Source organism: Palaemon carinicauda, chromosome 41 (genome assembly GCF_036898095.1).
Source record: "Palaemon carinicauda isolate YSFRI2023 chromosome 41, ASM3689809v2, whole genome shotgun sequence".
Lineage (NCBI taxonomy): Eukaryota > Metazoa > Arthropoda > Malacostraca > Decapoda > Palaemonidae > Palaemon > Palaemon carinicauda.
Genome location: NC_090765.1, coordinates 21,909,211 through 21,930,848, shown reverse-complemented (window position 1 = coordinate 21,930,848; position 21,638 = coordinate 21,909,211). Strand labels below are relative to the sequence as shown.

At 47.0% G+C, this 21,638-nt stretch overlaps 1 protein-coding gene across 3 annotated transcripts in view; it reads left to right on the top strand.

The window, feature by feature from the left end:
* The window catches only part of LOC137632312 (pyrimidodiazepine synthase-like), an 83,017-nt gene that overhangs the window by 623 nt on the left and 60,756 nt on the right, over positions 1 to 21,638 (top strand). For all 3 annotated transcript variants that reach the window (XM_068364228.1, XM_068364227.1, XM_068364229.1), the window contains exon 2: positions 14,975 to 15,080. In XM_068364228.1, coding sequence (XP_068220329.1) covers positions 14,975 to 15,080 — 106 coding nt within the window. The remainder of the gene's footprint in view (positions 1 to 14,974; positions 15,081 to 21,638) is intronic.

Below are 21,638 nucleotides of genomic sequence, written 5' to 3'. Positions count from 1 at the left end.
TAGAGTCCTTTCAATACGCGTCATCAAACTTCCGGTCCGCCATCTTGGAGGACATACAAAGACGCGTTCAGTGAATAGCTATGGTTGAACTGTTGAATATTTAGCCATTTCATCACATTCACATTCACACAATGCCCAGTTTTTGCGCTATTGTTGGCTGTGGGAATCAAGGACGAAGAGATGACAAGAGTTCCTACCGCATACCGGCAGTTATTCAGAATCAGGACAAAGATACAGAAGAATTATCCAAGTGCAGACGTGACTTGTGGTTGACCAGAATATCACGGGCTGATCTACGTGAATCCTCACTACCCTAAGCACGTATCTGTTCTGATTATTTCATATCAGGTCAGTCTCGGCTAGGCCCTAAAAGTGTCATTATTCCTGTGTAAACATGCTATATCCGATCGCATGGGTGACTTCAAAAGTATCATCGTCAGTTCAGTATGTAGTGTGTGTGGGGGAGGGGGCATCTCAATTTTTAAACATCTAAAGGGGCATCTCAGATTTACAAAACAAAAGTTAAAAGCACATATATTGGCTATATTAACAAAGGCTACTTACCTAGGTCTCTTTCGCCAAGGTGCTCATGCCTATATATAATTAAGTGTATATTTATATTTATTTTAATTTGTGTATTAAATTGTGCAGACATACAGGCCTATGCGATGAATAAACATTGATTATAAATAATAATAATAATATCTGAAAGCTGGTTTAATCCGAAGGGGTCTTCAGCTTATATATGAAACATCGAAAAAATAATTAAACTTGCGCATTTAATTGCAAGGAGGCAAAACGATCATCCAAGAGCATTACAATAGAGTTTGTCCATCATGTGTTTATATGTACATAAGAAATTATAGCATTTGTAACCAAACACAAACACAATGGTTAGGCATGAACTGATAAAGATGTGACATAATAATGCAAAACTTTTACATACATTTTGACAATAAAAAATTATAATACACAAGGTTAGGCTAAATGATCAATATTAGCATTATAATTATAAACACTCTCTTCATCGGCCCAGTGTTTATCTAATTTTGGACTTAAAAGCATTAAAGGGAAAAACAACAAATTCTGAAAGCAGATTATTCAATGGAAATGTATGCCCACTCATGTTCTGGGTTGGCCGACAGTACCAAGTAGTTCACCATATCAATGTATGAAATACTGGGAAAATCCTCAATATTTTGACTGAATGAATTCTGCATCTGGTATGGATCTAGGCCATCAATTAGATCGAGTTTCTGCTTGTAAAAACGCTTATCATCACCCGACAATTGTTTGACAAAGTCGCTCTCATTGTCCATATTCGCTGTAGCAGCCGCCATGTTTTCGCTTTGTATGCCCTCCAGCATGGCCGCCAGCGATTCCCAGTGACGTCATTGAAAGCACTCTATAGCCCAGTGAGGAAAGGAAACCAGGAAATAAGACAAGTAATAAGATACTTTAAGAACTGTACCAACATTAAGATAAATATGTCATATATCGGCTATAAAAAACTTTAACAAATTAAGAGGAAGATAAATAGGTAGGATAGTGTTATGGCCCTTACCTTAACAGGGATTTTGCCTACTAAACCTGTTAGGCCTATAGGACATTTGATTGAGTTAGATTACAGGGATGGGTCCTTATCTAACTTAACCTAACTTAGGGCACCAAGTTCGTAGCTGTGGTTGGAGGGTCTTATCCCCGGGACCCCTCACCTAATTTGACTCGGGAGTTATTTTTAGATTATAGGGTTGTGTTCTAAGCTAACCTTCGAGGTCCTTGCCAGTGTGACGGTCTGAACGATCCCCCAGTCTCAGAATTCTCCTTGACATTGTATAATGGTTCTTTTCCGCCATTAGCTCGCTTCTCTCGCATGAAAATAAAACATCAAGCTCGTATGCACTGGCAAGCGGTAATGTTGAGCTGCGCACGCTAACATTACAGGAAAATAAAACATCAACCTCGTATGCACTGGCACCCGGTAATGTTCGCGCATGCGTAGATTATCAAGGAGAATTCTGAGACCGGGACATCATTTAGACCGTCACACTGGCTGGTTGCTTTTCTCTTCCTACCCCCCATAACCATTGTTGTACCAATCTAAAATAGGGTGCCAGGTCCTTACATGGCCTACAACACAATATACTAGTCAAAATCAGTTGTAACATGGTGTAAAGCCAAACTTCCCAAATTTTATTATGCTGTACACCACCTTTTTTATGTTAAATAAAAGGATTGAGCCTAGGTTATGTAGTAACAGAATGAGATGTAATTTTGAGTACAGTACTGTAATGTTTATACCTACACGTGTAAAACTTTTACCTCTTTATAGTATAGATATCAGTGAAGCTCAATTACTTGGATTATACTTTTATAACGAGGTGTAAGCAGTGGCCGTTAGTTACTTGTCGGGACGGGAGAAGACCCGCCACCCTGCTTGCTCACTGACCAGTCACTGTGATTTCAGCCATCTGTGAGGATAGATTTTATTCCACTGGCTGGAGTGTTTTGGCCGTTTAATTCCTTTCTCTTTTTCTTTCCAGGGTGTTTGTGATCATTTGCTGTAGTGTTATGCCTGCGGATTCATGGACTTTCCCTGGGGTGTTGGAACTATGTTGCGGCACTTTCATAAGTGCAAAAGAGAAGGATCCCCATCTATTGTGCTTGCTCTACCTGCAGAGAACACTCCTGGTGTCAGGAGTCTCTCTCTGTGATAAATGTTGGGAGTGGTTACCCTCCTAGTGGATTGTGTATGGTAGAAGGAGGAAGAAGAGGGCCAAAGGGACTCTTCGCCTTTAGGGACCTTTCCATAGTCAAAGAGATAATAACCTCTTCCTCTGACCTCTGGTAAGCTTTCCTTTGTCTTTGAAATGCTTCCCTCTGACCTCAGTACGCTTCCCTTTGACCTCAGTACGCTTCCCTCTGACCTCAGTACGCTTCCCTTTGACCTCTGTACACTTGCCTTTGACCCTGGTATGCTTCCCTCGATCCCTCCCCATCATACAGAAGAGTGGTGGCCCTTTGACTTTGGGACAAGCCTCGAGGCCGGAAGATCTTCCCATTTCCCCTAGAGAAACGAGGTGCTACACCTTCAGGAAGCGTCTTCATGTGGCTTTCAGGGTGACGACAACCTGTAAGTAATTTGGACCTCCTTAGAACTGCATGGTACCCTTCCAAGAATTTGTTAGTAATGGTGCTTGCTTCGAAGGAAGTGCAGGAGAATGTTTCTGCTCTGGCACTGGACACCTTAGGCTTGTCCTCTTTCAACAGTAGAGAGGAGATACTACCATCATACCAGTCTCTGTGTCCCGTTAAGAGACCAGTAGAGGAGACCTGCTCTGGGATGAGTGCACTACCTGTATTTGACACTTCTCTTTTGGATCTGTATGTTGACAAGCAACATGTCTCTCAACATGTAGGTATGACCATGCATGCACATGAAATATTGTAACTCACCTGTCTCCTCCAGACAACCCCTCCTATCTTGACCCTGTGAGGGTAGTTTGTTTAGCTCCAGTGTGTGCTGTTTGGGTTTTGGAGCAGGTGGATTACTTCCAGTGTTCATCACGTGCCTCGCCACACAGTGCATGACTCAGAGGCAGCCTCACAACTCTATGCATTGCCCAGACATGCCTTGCCTTGCTGTGCGCACGTCCAGGATGGAATTCAACTTTTAACCCTTTCTTTAGGAGAGTTTTAACGCCTTCGAGAGCTAGACCACACATCTTCAAGCTTTCATTCTTGATTATGACCTGCAGGTCAATCCTATAGACTTTCCTGACTACTGGAGTCATGATCATCTTGTGTCCTGTTATTCTTTTGGATGACCCCATCCCTCGAACCCATCATAGTTTGAGATCACCCAGGGTAGTTTCTTTTGTTAACAGATATCAAATGTCCCTGATCAAATTTTTGTTGATCTCACGCTTTCCATCTCTCCTCAGAGTCGAGGGGTTCCTAGTAGGGAACTTCTTCAGTCTCCTTCGGAACGGAACAGATTCTGTTTAGATCCCGAGTCCCCTGACACCTGGTAAGATAGGAGGTTTCCATCTAACTCCCTTTTCCGTTTCTCTTAGGGCTCATGCCTCATAGAATGTAAGGATCTTTGGTCGATACAGAAGAACAAAGCTTCTCATACCAGAAAGTGATTCTCGAGCTACCCAGGGAGACCATAACTTAGGATCCAAACCTGATCCAGAATAGCTGCTGAGAACAGCCCCTCTTGAAATGTATTTGTCTGTTGACTCCTTCCCACACTGCCCGGGTGCAGTGTTGGAGAAGGAAGACGTTGCCTTAGACCATGACGCTGAAGCTTCTGATGGTGCCTTTACTCAACATGCCTGACCTAAGGCTCCTGATACTGAGGAGGGTGAATCAAATCCAATTTTCTGCAAGTGTTGGCCTGGATGCGTCGGGTTAATAGTCTCTGGGAGGTGCCTTGCTGTTCTCCTAAGGGAAAGAAAGCAGTCATTGATAGGCTGTGGCGTGCACCTATGGGCACCAGACTTCGTCTAGAACGTCTGTGGTAAATTGTGCCCTCAGAAGCCCTAGATAAAGTCGACTTGCGAAGAAGGATTGTCTAAGGGCACGGAGATCCTCCTGGTTGATTCCTCCAGCCTTTTCTTGCCAGAGGAAGTATCATCTCATCCAGGAGGCTTTCCCTTTGACCTTACCTCTCGACCCTGTAGTTTCCTCTTTGGCTCCAGGTAGCACTATAGAATGTGTGGCAGCACGGCATGGCTATGAACATGAAAAGCACGGCAATAGCCACTCTTTAAGCAATTTCTTGGATTGACCACTGGCACGATACAGAGGGCTTTTTGGCTGATAAGGAAGACTTGACGGATCCTGATAAGTGTAACGCGTTTAATAATGTTGTCTTGATGGCCCAGAGCAGACAAGGTCAATGGTGCAACTGATGTAGGATAAAGTAAGGCCAACACCCCGCTGGGGCAGTAGTCCTCCTATGATGCCACCTGTGTGAGGATGCCTGCAACTCTGATGGATGAGATGGTGGTATCATGGAAGGGAACAGTGGATTGTAAACGTTCTTCAGTCCGGGTATCACCTCCTATTTAACTCTCCCCCTCCTCTGATTCAACCATCAGCAACATCAGTGTCCTACCGCCAGGGATCATAGAATGGCTTAGCCTTTCAGGCTGAAGTTCAGACTATGCTGGATAAGGGTGCCTTCCAAGAGGTCGACTATGATTCCTCAGGCCTCTTCAGTTGACTCTTTGCAGTAGAGAAGGCATCCAGAGGCTTGAGACCAGTTATAGAACTCTCAGACCTGAACAAGTGTGTTCTGCAAATCTCATTTAGCCTTTCTGTTATATGCTATAGAAGCGTCATTCCCCACACTCCTTATGAGGGAGTGTGTTTTAGCCAGGTAGACCCATTGATATATATGACCTGATCTGGATCGTATTGGGATTCAATCAAGTTAGCAAAACACGAATGGAGGAGGATTTCATCCATAAATAATTCCTGAGGTGATAATTTTACACAAAATATATAATCTCAAGTTACAAGGGCGCCTTTGATTATGATTACCTTACATTACTAAGCAAATGGTAATCGGTGCAGCACACGTTTGGCACCTGACCCCTCGTTTCACACTGTATGGGTCTATGAACAAGACTGCCTCCATTGAGTCATCGTACTCAAGGATATATTGCACTGGCATGGCTATGCTCAATCGTGATTGGTTTTCGACCTGATAGTTTCTCAAGAACCAATCGGGAAGGAGTTTAGTGACGCCTATACCCACGCTGACCTGTAACAGACTGTTTGGGGGTGCCAACCCCAGCATAACTGTTATTCCTTGTCACAAAGGGAAAAGCTAGTTGGCACTTAAACAGGGCAGCCATAGTTGCCACGATCAGTTCATATAGTACAGTATATGTTTCAGTGTTACTACACATATTTTCTGCTACGCATTCTCTGTTACATGGGCTGTGGACTTGCTGGTATTGTTAAACCCCATTTACAAGGTGTAAGGAATACTAACTCTGCAGCACTTACAAGGGTCCAAGTTTTCTCTGCAGCATTTACAAGGGTCCAAGTTTTCTCTGCAGCACTTACAAGGGTCCAAGTTTTCTCTGCAGCACTTACAAGGGTCCAAGTTTTCTCTGCAGCACTTACAAGGGTCCAAGTTTTCTCTGCAGCATTTACAAGGGTCCAAGTTTTCTCTGCAGCACTTACAAGGGTCCAAGTTTTCTCTGCAGCACTTACAAGGGTCCAAGTTTTCTCTGCAGCATTTACAAGGGTCCAAGTTTTCTCTGCAGCACTTACAAGGGTCCAAGTTTTCTCTGCAGCACTTACAAGGGTCCAAGTTTTCTCTGCAGCATTTACAAGGGTCCAAGTTTTCTCTGCAGCACTTACAAGGGTCCAAGTTTTCTCTGCAGCACTTACAGGGGTCCAAGTTTTCTCTGCAGCATTTACAAGGGTCCAAGTTTTCTCTGCAGCACTTACAAGGGTCCAAGTTTTCTCTGCAGCACTTACAAGGGTCCAAGTTTTCTCTGCAGCACTTACAGGGGTCCAAGTTTTCTCTGCAGCATTTACAAGGGTCCAAGTTTTCTCTGCAGCACTTACAAGGGTCCAAGTTTTCTCTGCAGCACTTACAGGGGTCCAAGTTTTCTCTGCAGCATTTACAAGGGTCCAAGTTTTCTCTGCAGCACTTACAGGGGTCCAAGTTTTCTCTGCAGCACTTACAAGGGTCCAAGTTTTCTCTGCAGCACTTACAAGGGTCCAAGTTTTCTCTGCAGCACTTACAAGGGTCCAAGTTTTCTCTGCAGCACTTACAAGGGTCCAAGTTTTCTCTACAGCACTTACAAGGGTCCAAGTTTTCTCTGCAGCACTTACAAGGGTCCAAGTTTTCTCTGCACCACTTACAAGGGTCCAAGTTTTCTCTGCAGCATTTTCAAGGGTCCAAGTTTTCTCTGCACCACTGACAAGGGTCCAAGTTTTCTCTGCAGCATTTTCAAGGGTCCAAGTTTTCTCTGCACCACTGACAAGGATCCAAGTTTTCTCTGCAGCATTTTCAAGGGTCCAAGTTTTCTCTGCACCACTGACAAGGGTCCAAGTTTTCTCTGCAGCACTTACAAGGGTCCAAGTTTTTGGTATCCCGGGATAGTATCCAACTAGTTGGAATAGGAATTTGCTCTTAAATAAAGGATGAAGGTTTGTATTTTTGTAGGAACAAATGGCAAATTTTGAACGTAATTTGTATTTTTTTTAACCTTAGTCCTTCACTTGAACTTTCCTGCCAATCACCAATCCCCTGCAAGTCCCAACTGCAATCAGAGTGACTGCTCAGTGAGCAAGCAGTGGGGCGGATCTTCCCCATTTCTAGCCAGTTAGACCTCGTTGTAAAAATTTAACTGCCGAATACTCCAGCTTCGCTGACATCTATCCTATATTAAGACTCAGGTTTGTATGGTTAGGAAAAAATATTACTTTCAAAATATGCCATATTTAACAGAAGACAAAATAACACACACAAAACTATAAACAATTTTAGTTTGGTAGAAAAAATAACTACAACTACCAAGTCTCAGGTTTGATGATTTTATTCTATATTCACTTACAGTATTGCAGAATCTTGTTCTGCTTATAGTAAATAAATTACTGTATCTGATTAGGTGGGAATATTTAAGTACAGTACTGTAATGTAGCTAATTGCACCTTATACTGTAGTTTTTCCATTTTATTTTTTCCTGACAGTATGCATTAGTAAACCCAGCTCTTGCATTGAAAAATGACTTCATTTGTTCATATGAGTACAGTATTGAGAACTTACCATAAATTTATTGTAGAGCAAAATTATATGAGAAATAGCAAGTTTTTATATCCAATGGAGTGCATAGTGTTTTCATGAAACCTTTATAAGGTTATAGTTAAAGAAAGGTGTGTTTTGATGACTAAAATCCATGTGAGATTTGGCTTTCAGAAAGCAGTAAGATAATTTTTAATAAATATATTACACATTTCCTTTCAGATTGTAAATATTTCATTTTCAATATTAAACTTAGCCGGTGATCATATATCTGTCAGCTCTGCTGCCCGACAGAAAAACCTAAGGACAAAATACGCCAGCGATCGCTATACAGGTGGGGTGTACATCAACAGCGCCATCTGTCGAGCAGGTACTTAGTACTCCAATGTCAACAAAGAACCAATTTTCTCTCTGTCGTGCCACTGGCAAGACCTACTAAATACGCTGTTACTAACTGGATTTGTTTTCACAACTATTTGGTGAAGTACACTATTCTAGTTTTGAGCTTTCGCTATGCAGGGGTTTTATCTTCATCTCAAAACTTGAACTCGTTTTGGATAGAATTATTTATGGTGACAAAGAGAGTATGGACTCTCTTTCACTTTTAAATGGCCGACCCTTCCCTTAGACGGAAGTGTGTTTAGGTTTTAGTAATTTTGCTTAACACGTTATAGATCTATTTATTTTATATCTCTCCGCCTTTATTAGGCCTCTTCGATTAACTTTCCATTTATTATAAACATATAAAAATAAATTTTTATGTTTTGTTTATATGCGACCTTTCCTGATAGTAGGCGGTCCTAACTTGGAACCGAAGTTAATCAACGTTGAGCCCGTTATATCGTCTTTAGCCTTTAAAGAATTTAAAACTTTTTAAATTTAATGTTTTATGAAAGAATTTCTTTGATAGTCTTCGTACTGTTTTCAAAGATGAACTAACATTTAGTTTTTTAGACTACGCAGTTGTTGACGTTCAGGACGTTCAACATGCGCTCTATCGTTACGATAGAGAGAGAGTATCACGGTTTCACTTTGCAGTAAGAGTAAATCGATTCTGACGTTTCGTTCATTCTTTCTTAGCTTAAATGGTTTAAATTCTAAAATTAAAGGAACTTTTTATTTGGAAAACCTTTCAGTTTTTTCCTTTAGCCAAATAATATGTTTTTTTGACGATATATAATGGGGCTCTTCTCTCAGGTGCGAAATCAAGAGAGAAAGAGAGAGAGAGATAGAGACGGAGGGAGAGAGAGGAGAAAAAAACGTTCCGTTCATGCGGGTAACGTTGTTCTTGTTACTCTCCTCCCTAGTCGCTGTACGGGGAAGAAGGTAAAACGTTTCTAGGGTTTTATTCTTGTCCCCAGGCTATGTGCGGTGAGAGATTGTAAACGTAGTTTATTTGAACTAGTGTTTAGTCTCTCCCAGCCACTGAATTCTTTATCTTTATATATGTTTTCTGTTTTTGCTAGTACAGTATTAATGAGCTGCATTATACGACTGTTTTCGCAATTACTACCTTTTAATGAAGGGTAGAATTGCGTGTTTCAGGTAGAAATCAGTAAAAGTTTCGATTTCAGTGAAATAAGTGCAAAACAGAAAATCGCAGTGATAAAGTGATATGCGCAAAGTGTTACAGTGTTGCGTCCGAGGGTTCGTCTGTTCGTGCCTGTCGTTCACCTAGTCCGGGACCTCTTGCAAGCTCCCAAGCCCAGGGGAGAAGTAATGTCGAACGACTTATGGGTTCGTCAGGCCTTGATCAACGAACAGACGTTTCCCTCCGTGGTTTCGGGCGTATCTACCCAAGATCGCCCCACCCACACTAAGACGAGAGAGCCCATTTACTTCTCGTCTGCGGAAGAGGTTTCTCGTAAGAAACCATGGACCAAGGTCTCGCAGCTTATTAAGCGCAAGTCGGTCCCTTCCGCACAAGTCCAACGGCCCAGTTGTAGCCACTGGGTCAGTTCGGACTCGCTGCAGTCTTCCGACGACTGCTCACCTCCTAAGAGAGGCAAAGCGGTACCGCAACAGGCAGTAACACCGTCTGTTGCCGCACCTGCTACTGTAGACCCTAAGTGGTCTTTGCTGCAGACCATGCAGACACAGTTAGCATCTTTTATGCAGGAGTATCGTGCGGAGAAGGTTGACGCTGCACCCGTTAGCCTACAACCAACCACGGTTGTGCGTACAGTAGACGCTGACGCTACCTGCTCCCGCACTCCGGCTGTGAGAGTTCCACCACCCATGCGCAGTGTACCCTGCCAGCCGCACGTTGACGTTCACAGACGCACGGAACCCTCCGTTGACGTTCGCGAGTTACCACAACAACAGGAGGGTGGAGTTAAGTTGCTTTGTTTTGACGCTGTGCGTCAACCTCCGCAACCCACGGTGGTTACCGCTACTCGCCCACAGCAGACTAGTCAGTCAGGAGTAGAAGCTTTGCTTCCCCACACAGCTATGGTTGTTGACAGTTCACAGACTGTCAAGCAGTTACATGACGTTGCCTTCTGGTCTGCTACTAATGCACCAGTGCTGTATGTCCTCACGCACCTGTTGTGGTTGACAGTTCAGTTGTTGACAGTTCACAGACTGTCAAGCAGTTACATGACGTTGCCTTCTGGTCTGCTACTAATGCACCAGTGAGAGACTCACTGAGATAACCTAGCTTTTATCGGACAAGGTTCCTGTAGATGAGAAAGTGCTGTTCTCCCTCCTACTGATATTCCTTTGAGGACTCTGTCATTTGGAGAGGAGCCTTAAGCTGCTTAGCCTCCTATGGACTTTAATTAAATCATGATGATTTTTTAAGGATCTTCGTCCGGATCTTGTAACTGCTGCTCCTCGTTCGCCTAAACGTCAGAACTTACACTAGGCCTAGCTACTTCGAAGCCGTTGTTGTTAAGCTAGTGCTCTCTCGCTCTCCCAGAGAGCGTTACGTTGGCTAGGCGACTGGTTTTTGCACCAGGAGGAGTTTTAGGGATACAGCCTTTGATTTCCCTTCTTTTAAACTGGCTTATAGAGCGAGAGTCTGATAGGACACGAGAGAAGTTCTCGGCTTGGGAGTTCATGCCTCTGCCCAGATAGACTTCTCAATTCTGGTAGACTCGCCCTGGCGCCTAGCCAGGAGACGCTCCAAGTTGTTTACAGGTCAACTTCTCAACTTTTGTCGAGCCTTTGAAGTTTTGCTGTACTATTATGTCACACATAACAAGGCTTCCAGGGATGGTAAATGGTTCCGCCTCAGTCGCTAACCCCGTCTGTTGCCACACCTGCTCCCGTAGACCCTAATGGGCTTTGCTGCAAGACATGCAGTCCAAGCTTGTGTCCTTGATAGAGGACTTAAATGCGGAGAAGAACCTTCTGGCCAACAACCTTCCAACCGGTTGGTTGTGCGCCCTGTTGACGCTGAGGTATCCTACTCGCGTCTGCCAGTTGAGGTGGTTCCTCCACCGATGCGACCCAGTGTGGGTTGCCAGTCGCACGTTGACGTTAAGCGACACTCGGAGGTGGTTGTTGACGTTCAGTGTGTCACTAGGAAGACGTTCAACAACCAGCAGAGGTGACTTGTTGTGACGCAGTGCGTCAACCTCAGTAACCCGGTAGGGTGTTGACTGCACAACCCAGACAGTCTAGACAGTTCGGGTTGACGCTGTACTTCCTCGCGTACCCATGGTTGTTGACAGTTCACAGACTGTGCAGCAGTGCCATGATATTGCGTCCGGCTCCGTCACGCATCCTCCAGTGCGACCGGATTCAGCGAGTCAGACGTTGCCCACTCCGTTGCCGTTTCCTCATCAGTTTCGGATGAGGAACCCTCTGATGAGGACGTTGCTGAACAAGACGATCAACCCCCAGCCCTGCTATCCATCCAGAAGATGCTGAAGAAGGAACGCTGCCCAGTCAGGCTGTGGATGAGTCTGGTAGGGACACTGTCATCCGTGGATCAATTTGTGTCACTAGGAAGACTACACCTCCGTCCTCTTCTATACCATCTAGCTTTTCACTGGAAAAAGGACAAGACGCTAAAAGCGGTCTCGATCCCGGTTTCCGGAAAGATAAAGTCTTGTCTGACTTGGTGAAAGGACTATATCAACCTTAGAGAGGGTCTTCCCCTGACTGTTCAGACTTCCAACCACGTTCTCTTCTCGGACGCATCGGACGTAGGCTGGGGTGCAACATTAGACGGTAGGGAATGCTCGGGATTATGGAACTCGAGTCAAAGGACAATGCATTTCAACTGCAAGGAGCTACTGGCAGTACGTCTGACCTGGAAAAGCTTCAGGTCTCTCCTTCAAGGCAAAGTGGTGGAGGTGAACTCGGACAACACCACGGCTTTGGCGTACATCTCCAAGCAAGGAGTGACCTACTCTCTGACATTGTACGAGATCGCAAGGGACCTCCTCACCTGGTCAAAGGTCTAGACATTTCACTAGTAACGAGGTTCATCCAAGGCAACTTGAATGTCATGGCAGATTGTCTCAGTCGGAAGGGACAAATAATTCCAACAGAATGGACCCTCCACAAGGATGTATGCAAGAGACTTTGGGCCACCTGGGGCCAGCCAACCATAGATCTCTTCGCAACCTCGATGACCAAGAGGCTCCCAATATTTTGCTCACCAATCCCAGACCCAGCAGCAGTTCATATAGATGCCTTTCTTCTAGATTGGTCTCATCTAGATCTATATGCATTCCCTCCGTTCAAGATTGTCAACAAGGTACTGCAGAAGTTCGCCTCTCACGAAGGGACAAGCTTGACGCTAGTTGCTTCCCTCTGGCCCGCGAGAGAATGGCTCACCGAGGTACTTCGGTGGCTAGTAGACGTTCCCAGAACTTCCCCTAAGGGTGGACCTTCTACGTCAGCCACGCGTAAAGAAGGTACACCAAGGCCTCCACGCTCTTCGTCTGACTGCCTTCAGACTATCGAAAGACTCTCGAGAGCTAGAGGCTTTTCGAAGGAGGCAACCAGAGCGATTGCTAGAGCAAGGAGAACATCCACCCTTAGAGTCTACCAATCGAAGTGGGAAATCTTCCGAAACTGGTGCAAGTCAGTATCCGTATCCTCGACCAGTACCTCTGTAACTCAAATAGCTGACTTTCTCTTATATCTGAGGAAAGAACGATCTCTTTCAGCTCCCACTATCAAGGGTTACAGAAGCATGTTGGCATCAGTCTTCCGTCACAGAGGCTTAGATCTTTCCAACAATAAAGATCTACAGGACCTCCTTAAGTCTTTTGAGACCACGAAGGAGCGTCGTTTGGTTACACCTGGTTGGAATTTAGACGTGGTACTAAGATTCCTTATGTCAGACAGGTTCGAACCGCTATAATCAGCCTCCCTGAAAGATCTCTCCTTTAAGACTCTTTTCCTGATATGCTTAGCCACAGCTAAAAGAGTCAGTGAGATTCATGCCTTCAGCAAGAACATCGGATTCTCATCCGAAACGGCTACATGTTCTACAACTTGGTTTTCTAGCCAAACACGAGCTGCCTTCTCGGCCTTGACCAATATCGTTCGATATTCCAAACTTATCGTATGGTTGGAAATGAACTAGAAAGAGTCTTATGTCCTGTAAGAGCTCTTAAGTTCTATTTAAAAACCTTTACGAGGCCCGTCTGAAGCTTTATGGTGTTCAGTTAAGAATCCATCTTTGCCTATGTTGTCAAAGAATGCTTTATCCTATTTTATCAGACTGTTAATACGAGAAGCTCATTCCCATCTGAATGAGGAAGACCAAGCTTTGCTGAAGGTAAGGACACACGAAGTTAGAGCTGTCGCAACTTCCGTGGCCTTTAAACAAAATAGATCTCTGCAAAGTATAATCGACGCAACCTATTGGAAAAGCAAATCAGTGTTCGCGTCTTTTTTATCTTAAGAATGTTCAGTCTCTTTACGAGAACTGCTACACTCTGGGACCATTCGTAGCAACGAGTGCAGTAGTGGGTGAGGGCTCAACCACTACAATTCCCTAATTCCATAACCTTTTTAATCTTTCTCTTGAAATGTTTTATTATTGTTTTTGGGTTGTCCGGAAGGCTAAGAAGCCTTTCGCATCCTACTTGATGTGGCGGGTGGTCAAAGTCATTTCTTGAGAAGCGCCTAGATTAGAGGTTTTGATGAGGTCCTGTTGTATGGGTTGCAACCCTTGATACTTCAGATCCTAGGGGTCGCTCAGCATCCTAAGAGGATCGCGAGGCTCCGTAAGGAAGACGTACTTAAAAAGGCAGAGTAATTGTTCAAGTCGACTTCCTTACCAGGTACTTATTTATTTTATGTTTGTTATTTTGAATAACTGCTAAAATGAAATACAAAATACTTAGCTCATAATAATGTAAAGATGTAATGCTGGTCTCTACCCACCCCCCTGGGTGTGAATCAGCTATATGATCACCGGCTAAGTTTAATATTGAAAAATGTTATTTTTATTAATAAAATAAATTTTTGAATATACTTACCCGGTGAGCATATATTAAAGGACCCTCCCTTCCTCCCCAATAGAGACCCAGTGGACCGAGGAGAAAATTGGTTCTTTGTTGACATTGGAGTACTAAGTACCTGCTCGACAGATGGCGCTGTTGATGTACACCCCACCTGTATAGCGATCGCTGGCGTATTTTGACCGTAGGTTTTTCTGTCGAGCAACAGAGTTGCAGCTTATATGATCACCGGGTAAGTATATTCAAAAATTTATTTTATTAATAAAAATAACATTTTATAATCAAAATATCATTTTTAGTTTGGTAGAAAAAATAACTACAACTACCAAGTCTCAGGTTTGATGATTTTATTCTATATTCACTTACAGTATTGCAGAATCTTGTTCTGCTTATAGTAAATAAATTACTGTATCTGATTAGTTGGGAATATTTAAGTACAGTACTGTAATGTAGCTAATTGCACCTTATACTGTAGTTTTTCCATTTTATTTTTTCCTGACAGTATGCATTAGTAAACCCAGCTCTTGCATTGAAAAATTACTTTTCATTTCATGTATTTTATATCCAATGGAGTGCATAGTGTTTTCATGAAACCTTAATAAGGTTGTAGTTAAAGAAAGGTGTGTTTTGATGAATAAAACCCATGTGAGATTTGGCTTTCTGAAAGCAGTAAGATAATTTTTGATGAATATGTTACACATTTCCTTTCAGATTGTAAATATTTCATTTGTAAGGACAATACTGTATTGTATTACTTTTATTCCAGGATCTATCTGCCCTCCTATGGGAATTGGCATTCTGCGATGTTACAGTATGAAGTATTGCCCATATGCACAGCGAACTCGATTAGTACTACTTGCTAAGAATATAAAGTAAGTCATTAGTGCCAGCCTGTATTTTGATTACTGTTTGTTCCGTAACCGAAATACAAACCACGCTATTTACAAAGGGTATTACTTTTAGCGTAGGTGAAAAGGCGAGCCATTAGAATTTAATGAGGGTGTATTACCCCCGCGCTAGTTAGCGGGGGGTAGGGGAGTGGTAGCTAGCTACCCCTCCTCCCCCTCACACACAGGTGAATACTCACTTTCACTTTTGGCTTGGACTGTGACAGACGTCTCTGTCTTGGTCCTCGCTTGGCAGCCATTGTTTGTTTTGTCTTTACTTAATCGCTTACTTTTCTTTTACTCTATATATATGTAAACATGTTTTCATGTTTGTATATATATTTGAGTATAGAAATAAGTAAGTTTCCTTTTCAGCTTTGTGTGTGTAGTGTACGATATCTACGTGGAGGCCTCGGCAGTTAGGCCACCACGGCGTATTTTTATGGGTGGCGATCAAGTTTGACTTATGTCTTTCTCTCTCTCTCTCTTGAGGTCGTTCACCCTTTTTACTACGTGTTACTACGGCCTTGTAGCTTCCTTTCCGTGTGGGGGGTTGCTACTCCTTACCGATCTAGTTCGTTTCTGTAATATGGCAACGGTGTGAGCTGTCTGGTTGAGTCCTGGGGATTCGGCTGTTGCTGCCTCCCCCCTTGTATTTTCGTCAGGGGCGTGTCTCCTTCTACTGGAAGTACTCCCGTGACGACGGACAGCTCTCCAGTTCATTTTAGAACTCTCAGGAGGCTTGCCATCTTGGGCGGGTAACTTTCCTTCCGAGGGAAGTTTTTCCTGTCCAGGCTTGAGGTTTTTCTCCTTTTGGGGGGTTCTTCTCTTGCCTTTTTTTCGTGCGACTATGCTCTTGGTGCTGAGCGGTCGCACCTGCAGTTTCGCTCAAGGGGCTGGGCAACTGCAGGAGCTCCTCTTCGGAGGATTGCTCCTTTTAGGTCACTGGCTGACCAGTCTCTTCCACGAAGTGTTTCTCTTTCGTTCGCGAGAGAGTACACTCATAGAGACTCCTCTTCGGAGGTTTCTTCTGTTGTAGTTGCTGTTGCTGTTGGCCTCCCTCGCCGTAAGGCCCACCGTCCGCCTCGTCGTAAGGGCCTCTCATCTCCCTATAAGGGTGCTTGAGGCGCCTTTTTGGATCTCCGTTTGCAGCCTACAACTCCTTTTTCTCGATCTTCCGCCTTGGTGCAGATGGACAGCAGTCTGATCTCGTCTTCCGACGGGCAACGGTCTTCCCGACGGACAACGGTTTTCCCGACGGACAGCGGTCTTCCGACGGACATCAGTCTTCCGGCGGACAACGATCTCTTCGGGGCAAAGGGTTGCCCCCACGGGGGTTCTTCCCTTGCGTTTCAGGGTTTCCCTGCGCGCCCTTCTGCTGTGTTTTCGCCTGCTCCTGCTCAGTGTTAGCACACAGGCGCTCTTCTGCTCATCAGCACTCTCCTGTTCGTCAGCACTTTCAAGATGATCATCTCTGCGGTTCCTGTTGGTTCCTGTTACGCGCCCTGTGCGCCCACGTTCGCCCTCGCGATCTAGAACTTCGGTTCAGGTCGGGGTCAAGGACTCTTCTTCTTTGCGCAGGCTTCCACCCGTAGCCTTCTGCTCGTCAGCGATCATCAGCTCGTCAGCGATCATCAGCTCGCCAGCGATCATCAGCTCGCCAGCAATCACCTGTCTCTCGGCGATCTCCGGATCGCCCACGTGTGATACAGCCGGCACGCCAACGTTCTCCAACACTTCTGAAGGAACATGGTTCGCCAGCTACTAGCTCACCTGCGCATGCTGATCGCCATCGCGCGACCCTCAACTGCTGATGCTGATCGCCATCGCGCGACCCTCAACTGCGGATGCTGATCTCCATCGCGCGACCCTCAAACTGCGGATGCTGATCGTCATCGCGCTACCCTCAACTGCGGATGCTGATCGCCATCGCGCGACCCTCAAACTGCGGATGCTGATCGCCATCGCGCGACCCTCAACTGCGGATGCTGATCGCCATCGCGCGACCCTCAAACTGCGGATGCTGATCGCCATCGCGCGACCCTCAAACTGCGGATGCTGATCGCCATCGCGCGACCCTCAACTGCGGATGCTGATCGCCATAGCGCGACCCTCAACTGCGGATGCTGATCGCCATCGCGCGACCCTCAACTGCGGATGCTGATCGCCATCGCGCGACCGCACACCTGCGGATGCTGATCACCATCGCTCGACCCTGCGCATGCTGATCACCATCGCGCGACCCTCAACTGCGTATGCTGTTCGCCATCGCGCGATCGCCCACCTGCACATGCTGATCGCCATCGCGCGACCCTGGCATGCTGATCACCATTGCGCGACACTCAACTGCGTATGCTGCTCGCCATCGCACGACCGCCGACCTGCGCATGCTGATCGCCATTGCGCGACCCTGGCATGCTGATCACCATTGCGCGACCCTGCGCATACTGATCACCATCGCGCGACCCGGCGCATGCTGATCACCATCGCACGACCCGGCGCCTGCTGATCACCATCGCGCGATCGCCCCCCTGCACAGGCTGCTCGCGATCGCTCACCTTCGCAAACTGCTCGACCATCGCGTCGGCATAACACAACGCGCCATCGCCAACCTGCGCATTTGCGCTCACCAGCTCACCACCGATCGCTTGTTGATCCATATCGCCAGCGGTCTTCCTCGCCCACGTGGCAGCGCGTTTCCTCGCCATCGCGCTAACGCTTGCGTTCGCCGCCTCGGACTCGCTCTCATCCACCTGCCCACCCTCACGACCGCTCGCCTGCGCGCCCGCGCGTCCGCTCGCCTGTGCGCCCGCGCTCCCACGTGCCTACACGTCTACGCTTATGCTCTCCAATGTTCGCCCACGCGCGAACCAACGGTTTTTCCATCTTGCGGACGGATGGTGTTCCGTCGCGCGAACCTACAGTGTTTCTTCGCACAAATGTGGGCTTATTTCTTGCAGTATCCATTGCTCGTCTATCGGTTATCGCTCGCCGACCACCAGCTCTCGCCCTTCCTACCACGCTCGCCCTCCTTCTGCGCTCCTTCGCTCACCTTCGTTTGCGTTACCGCGCATGAGTGCTTCCACGTTCGCCCACGCGAAAATCTTTTAATTTCCGTCGCGCGAGCTCCAGGGCAATTGCGACCACGATTCCCAATGGGGTTTTCGCAGCATGACCAGCCTGGCGAGTTCTTCTGGAGCGTATTTCCAGAACACGGCCTCACCCCGTAAACGCAGAGCATGGCACTTGCAAGAATAGGAGAAACTTAAGGGAGATCTGAGCAACACTCCTCTTTCCTGAACCTGGGTTAGCCCTTCCCCGTCATTACCTGGAAGGTTTTTTGGCGGGGGGGGGGGGGGGGTGCTTTCCGTTCGAGATTTCTCCATCGGACGAGGAGTGACTGCTTACCCCTTCCTCTGGGAGCTTACCAGGTTCTTTCCCTCCTCGGTTACGGCCCGAGGTTTGGTTCAAGGAAGCTACAGGAAGATCATGGGTACTTTCCTCCTCTCGAGCTCAGGCACCTTGGCCTTTCGTCGTTAAGTATCTAACTTGCGGACAAGCTCGATGTTGTACCATCTGGACGTGCTGACAGAGGGCTTCCTTCGTGTGTCTCATCTGTGGAGGTCGACGACCTCAGACACCCTTCCATCCTTGAGAAGAGTTTGTTTGTGCCCAAGGACAGAGACTTAGACAGCTGCTGTGCGGAGGAAATCGACTTCCGGTTTCACTCCTCCAAGGCGCTTTCTTCCAGACTCTGCAGGGCTCCAGCGCCCTTTTCTTTCAACCACGTCGGCCTAAGTTATTGGCTACGACAACTGGGACAAGGTGTCCAATTGCAGTTTCCTCCTGTCAGGAACAGATGGCACGGGAGACTTCCCCGGGGGGGCATAGTCCTAAAGGAGTTCACGAACTCTAGGATTGCAGGTTTTTCGCTGGGAGGATGCTTAAGGTTACTCATCCGAATGACAGCTTCCCGATGCCCATTCCCGCACAATTTCTGTGATTAGCCAAGGATATCGCGCCTGCCGTCTCTGTCAGCGAATTCAGTGTCTCTGAACCTCTTCCCATAGCGTCAGCAGAGTTGCCCGGTTGGGCAGAATAATCCATACCTTAGGCGAAGGTCTTCCTTAGGATCATCGACGGCTTCACCCCCGGCCCCCTCAGTCGATCCTTTCTTGTAAGGAAGGATCTGAGAGGGGATGTCCGTAGTCGACCTCTCAGCCCTGATCAAGTTTGTCGAACAAACTTCGGCCAGCGTAGACCAGCAGAATCGACCAGACTGGTAACGAGGCGACAGGACTCCTTAAACCCTGGATCGGAAGGACGGGTACTTTCAGTTTCCATTCCATCCATCTTCCAGGGTGCTCGTCGAATTCAGCCTAGACTGCAAGTATTCCTGCTTATGATGCAGTGTGGCTATCCCGCCGTGGCATAGCAGGTTTGTTTCCCCAGAGAACTCTCCCTGCCTTCCTCTTGGCCGCTCAGGTGCAGGCTTCCGCCTCCTCTGCTGTTTGGAGGACTGGTCAACTCCGGTAGGCTCGGGTTCGACCTTCTTCAGCGCCGGGACAAGCTTCCGGATGCTTACCATGAGTGTGGGCTCATGGTATTTTGCTTGGAGCCTTCTCTTCCTCTGCCTCAACATCTGGAGTATCTGGCCATGATATTGAGTCAACGGCCTTACCACGTTGGAAACCCCGCTTCTCGTCTGTCCAGCGAGGTTAAGCAACGTTGGTGCTTGGATGGGTGACCACCTGGGGACGCCAGATTCTGTTACCACATCCTCCGAGCCTTCCTCTCGGTTGACTGTGGCAAGACTGAGGAGAGCCGCAGTACCTGTTCTCAGTCAAGCAGGGCTTTCAGCCCTACCTTGGAACGTTTCCTAGTTCTCCTTTCCTCATTGACCCGTCTATAGTCCGAACGGTCGCCTCAGGATAAGTTCCATGTGGGGCGATCCAAGTTCCGGTGGCTTCAGGCAATGTTTAACCGGACTCCCTGGCCCTAGGGGACCAGCGGAACTATTAGACCTGCAATGGGTGTTGACCTATGGAGCCTCTTGATGGTAGTGGATATTCTCGTCCTTTCCCCACATTCTTGATGCGGTTCTCGAACTCGTCAAAGGAAAGGGGGGGGGGGGGGCATGTTCCGGTCCAGGCCTATGGTCAAGACCTGAAGGATACCTCTCCATCATTCAGGCAGGCTTAGGGGCCTTAGTCTGGCCCCTCTTCAGATCCTACAGCTCCTGCCGAGTCGCCCCGTTGTGCGTCGACTTCATTCTAACCATCAGGGGACGCATTTTCACACCTTCACATCTTACAGTAGAGATACCGGGATGATTGGGATTCTCTCAATACCTCCATCGGCTCTCTCATTCCAGGCAGGGGAATGTTTCTCTCAGACTATCCGAGCAGAGATTCGTAGAGAGAGTGTACCTGGGGGTCTTTGACCTTGGGTAACCAGCAAGTGCTGGTCTGGGGGACCTGATCGCGACAGCTTGGAACCTCAAGCTTCCGCTATTCTTCCCCCCAGTCTCAGACCCCGAGACTCTGGCAAGATGCATTCCGGTGATGGTGGGACAACTTCGACGCCTGCGTCTTCCCTCCTTTTTGTCTGTGGACAATGGGTCTCAACAAGACCAGGTTGTCTGTCAACCTTTCAATGGGAGAGCTCCACTGGGACTATGCGCAGAACGGTTTCTGGACCCTCTGCTTCCCCTGACGGAACTCCCGGGAGAGCTTCTCCCACGGCGCAGACTACTCAAGCAACCACACTGCGACATCTCTCCCGAACCGGGGCGTCGCTTCGGCCTAATGCCTGGAGACACTACGCTTCCTCCTCAAGAAGAGACAACCCGCTACAGTCGCGGTACGGAGGTCGCGTCTTCGGCGATAGTCATCCAGGGGTCTCCCAGACAAAGTGAAGAGTCTAAGGTGGTTGGTGCCGTGGGAGATATACCTCTTCCCTTGAGGCCTCTTCTCCAGCAATAACGGTCTTATTGCCTTTCGGCTGGAGGAAACTCCTTTCCGCTCTCGGCAATGAAGCCTGTCGCTCAGTCTTTCCCTGACCTTCAGGCTTAAAGGAATAACTTTTTCCTGCCCGCTGGATCTATCCTCGCTCATGCGAAGCTACGATCGTCCCTGCCCTAGTCGGAGGAAGACCTCCAACTTGGAGCATGGCTCGAACTTTTAGTCCTTTAAGAGATCTTCTCAAGACCCTTTACGACAGGCCTCGGATTGTATTCCGCCTTGGGTCTTCTGCTCACTCTGGCCACGGCCAGTGTGTAAGCAATCTTCTTGGTCTCTTACTACTCCCCCCTTTCTAAGGAAGAGGGGAAGGCAACATTCAGGCTCGCTCCTGAGTTGTTGGCTAGACTCAGAATCTGAGGGTCCCGGCCCTTCGGTCCGATTCATTCAAGATTTCGAGTCTCCATTCTGTATCTGATGTCCCAAGACCTTCTCTTTCTTGCCAGTAAAGGAATCGAGAGGTTAGCGCTGGGAACAGCTGCAGTTTGTCCTCAGTTGCAACCGATTTGGGAGCACAAGGAGG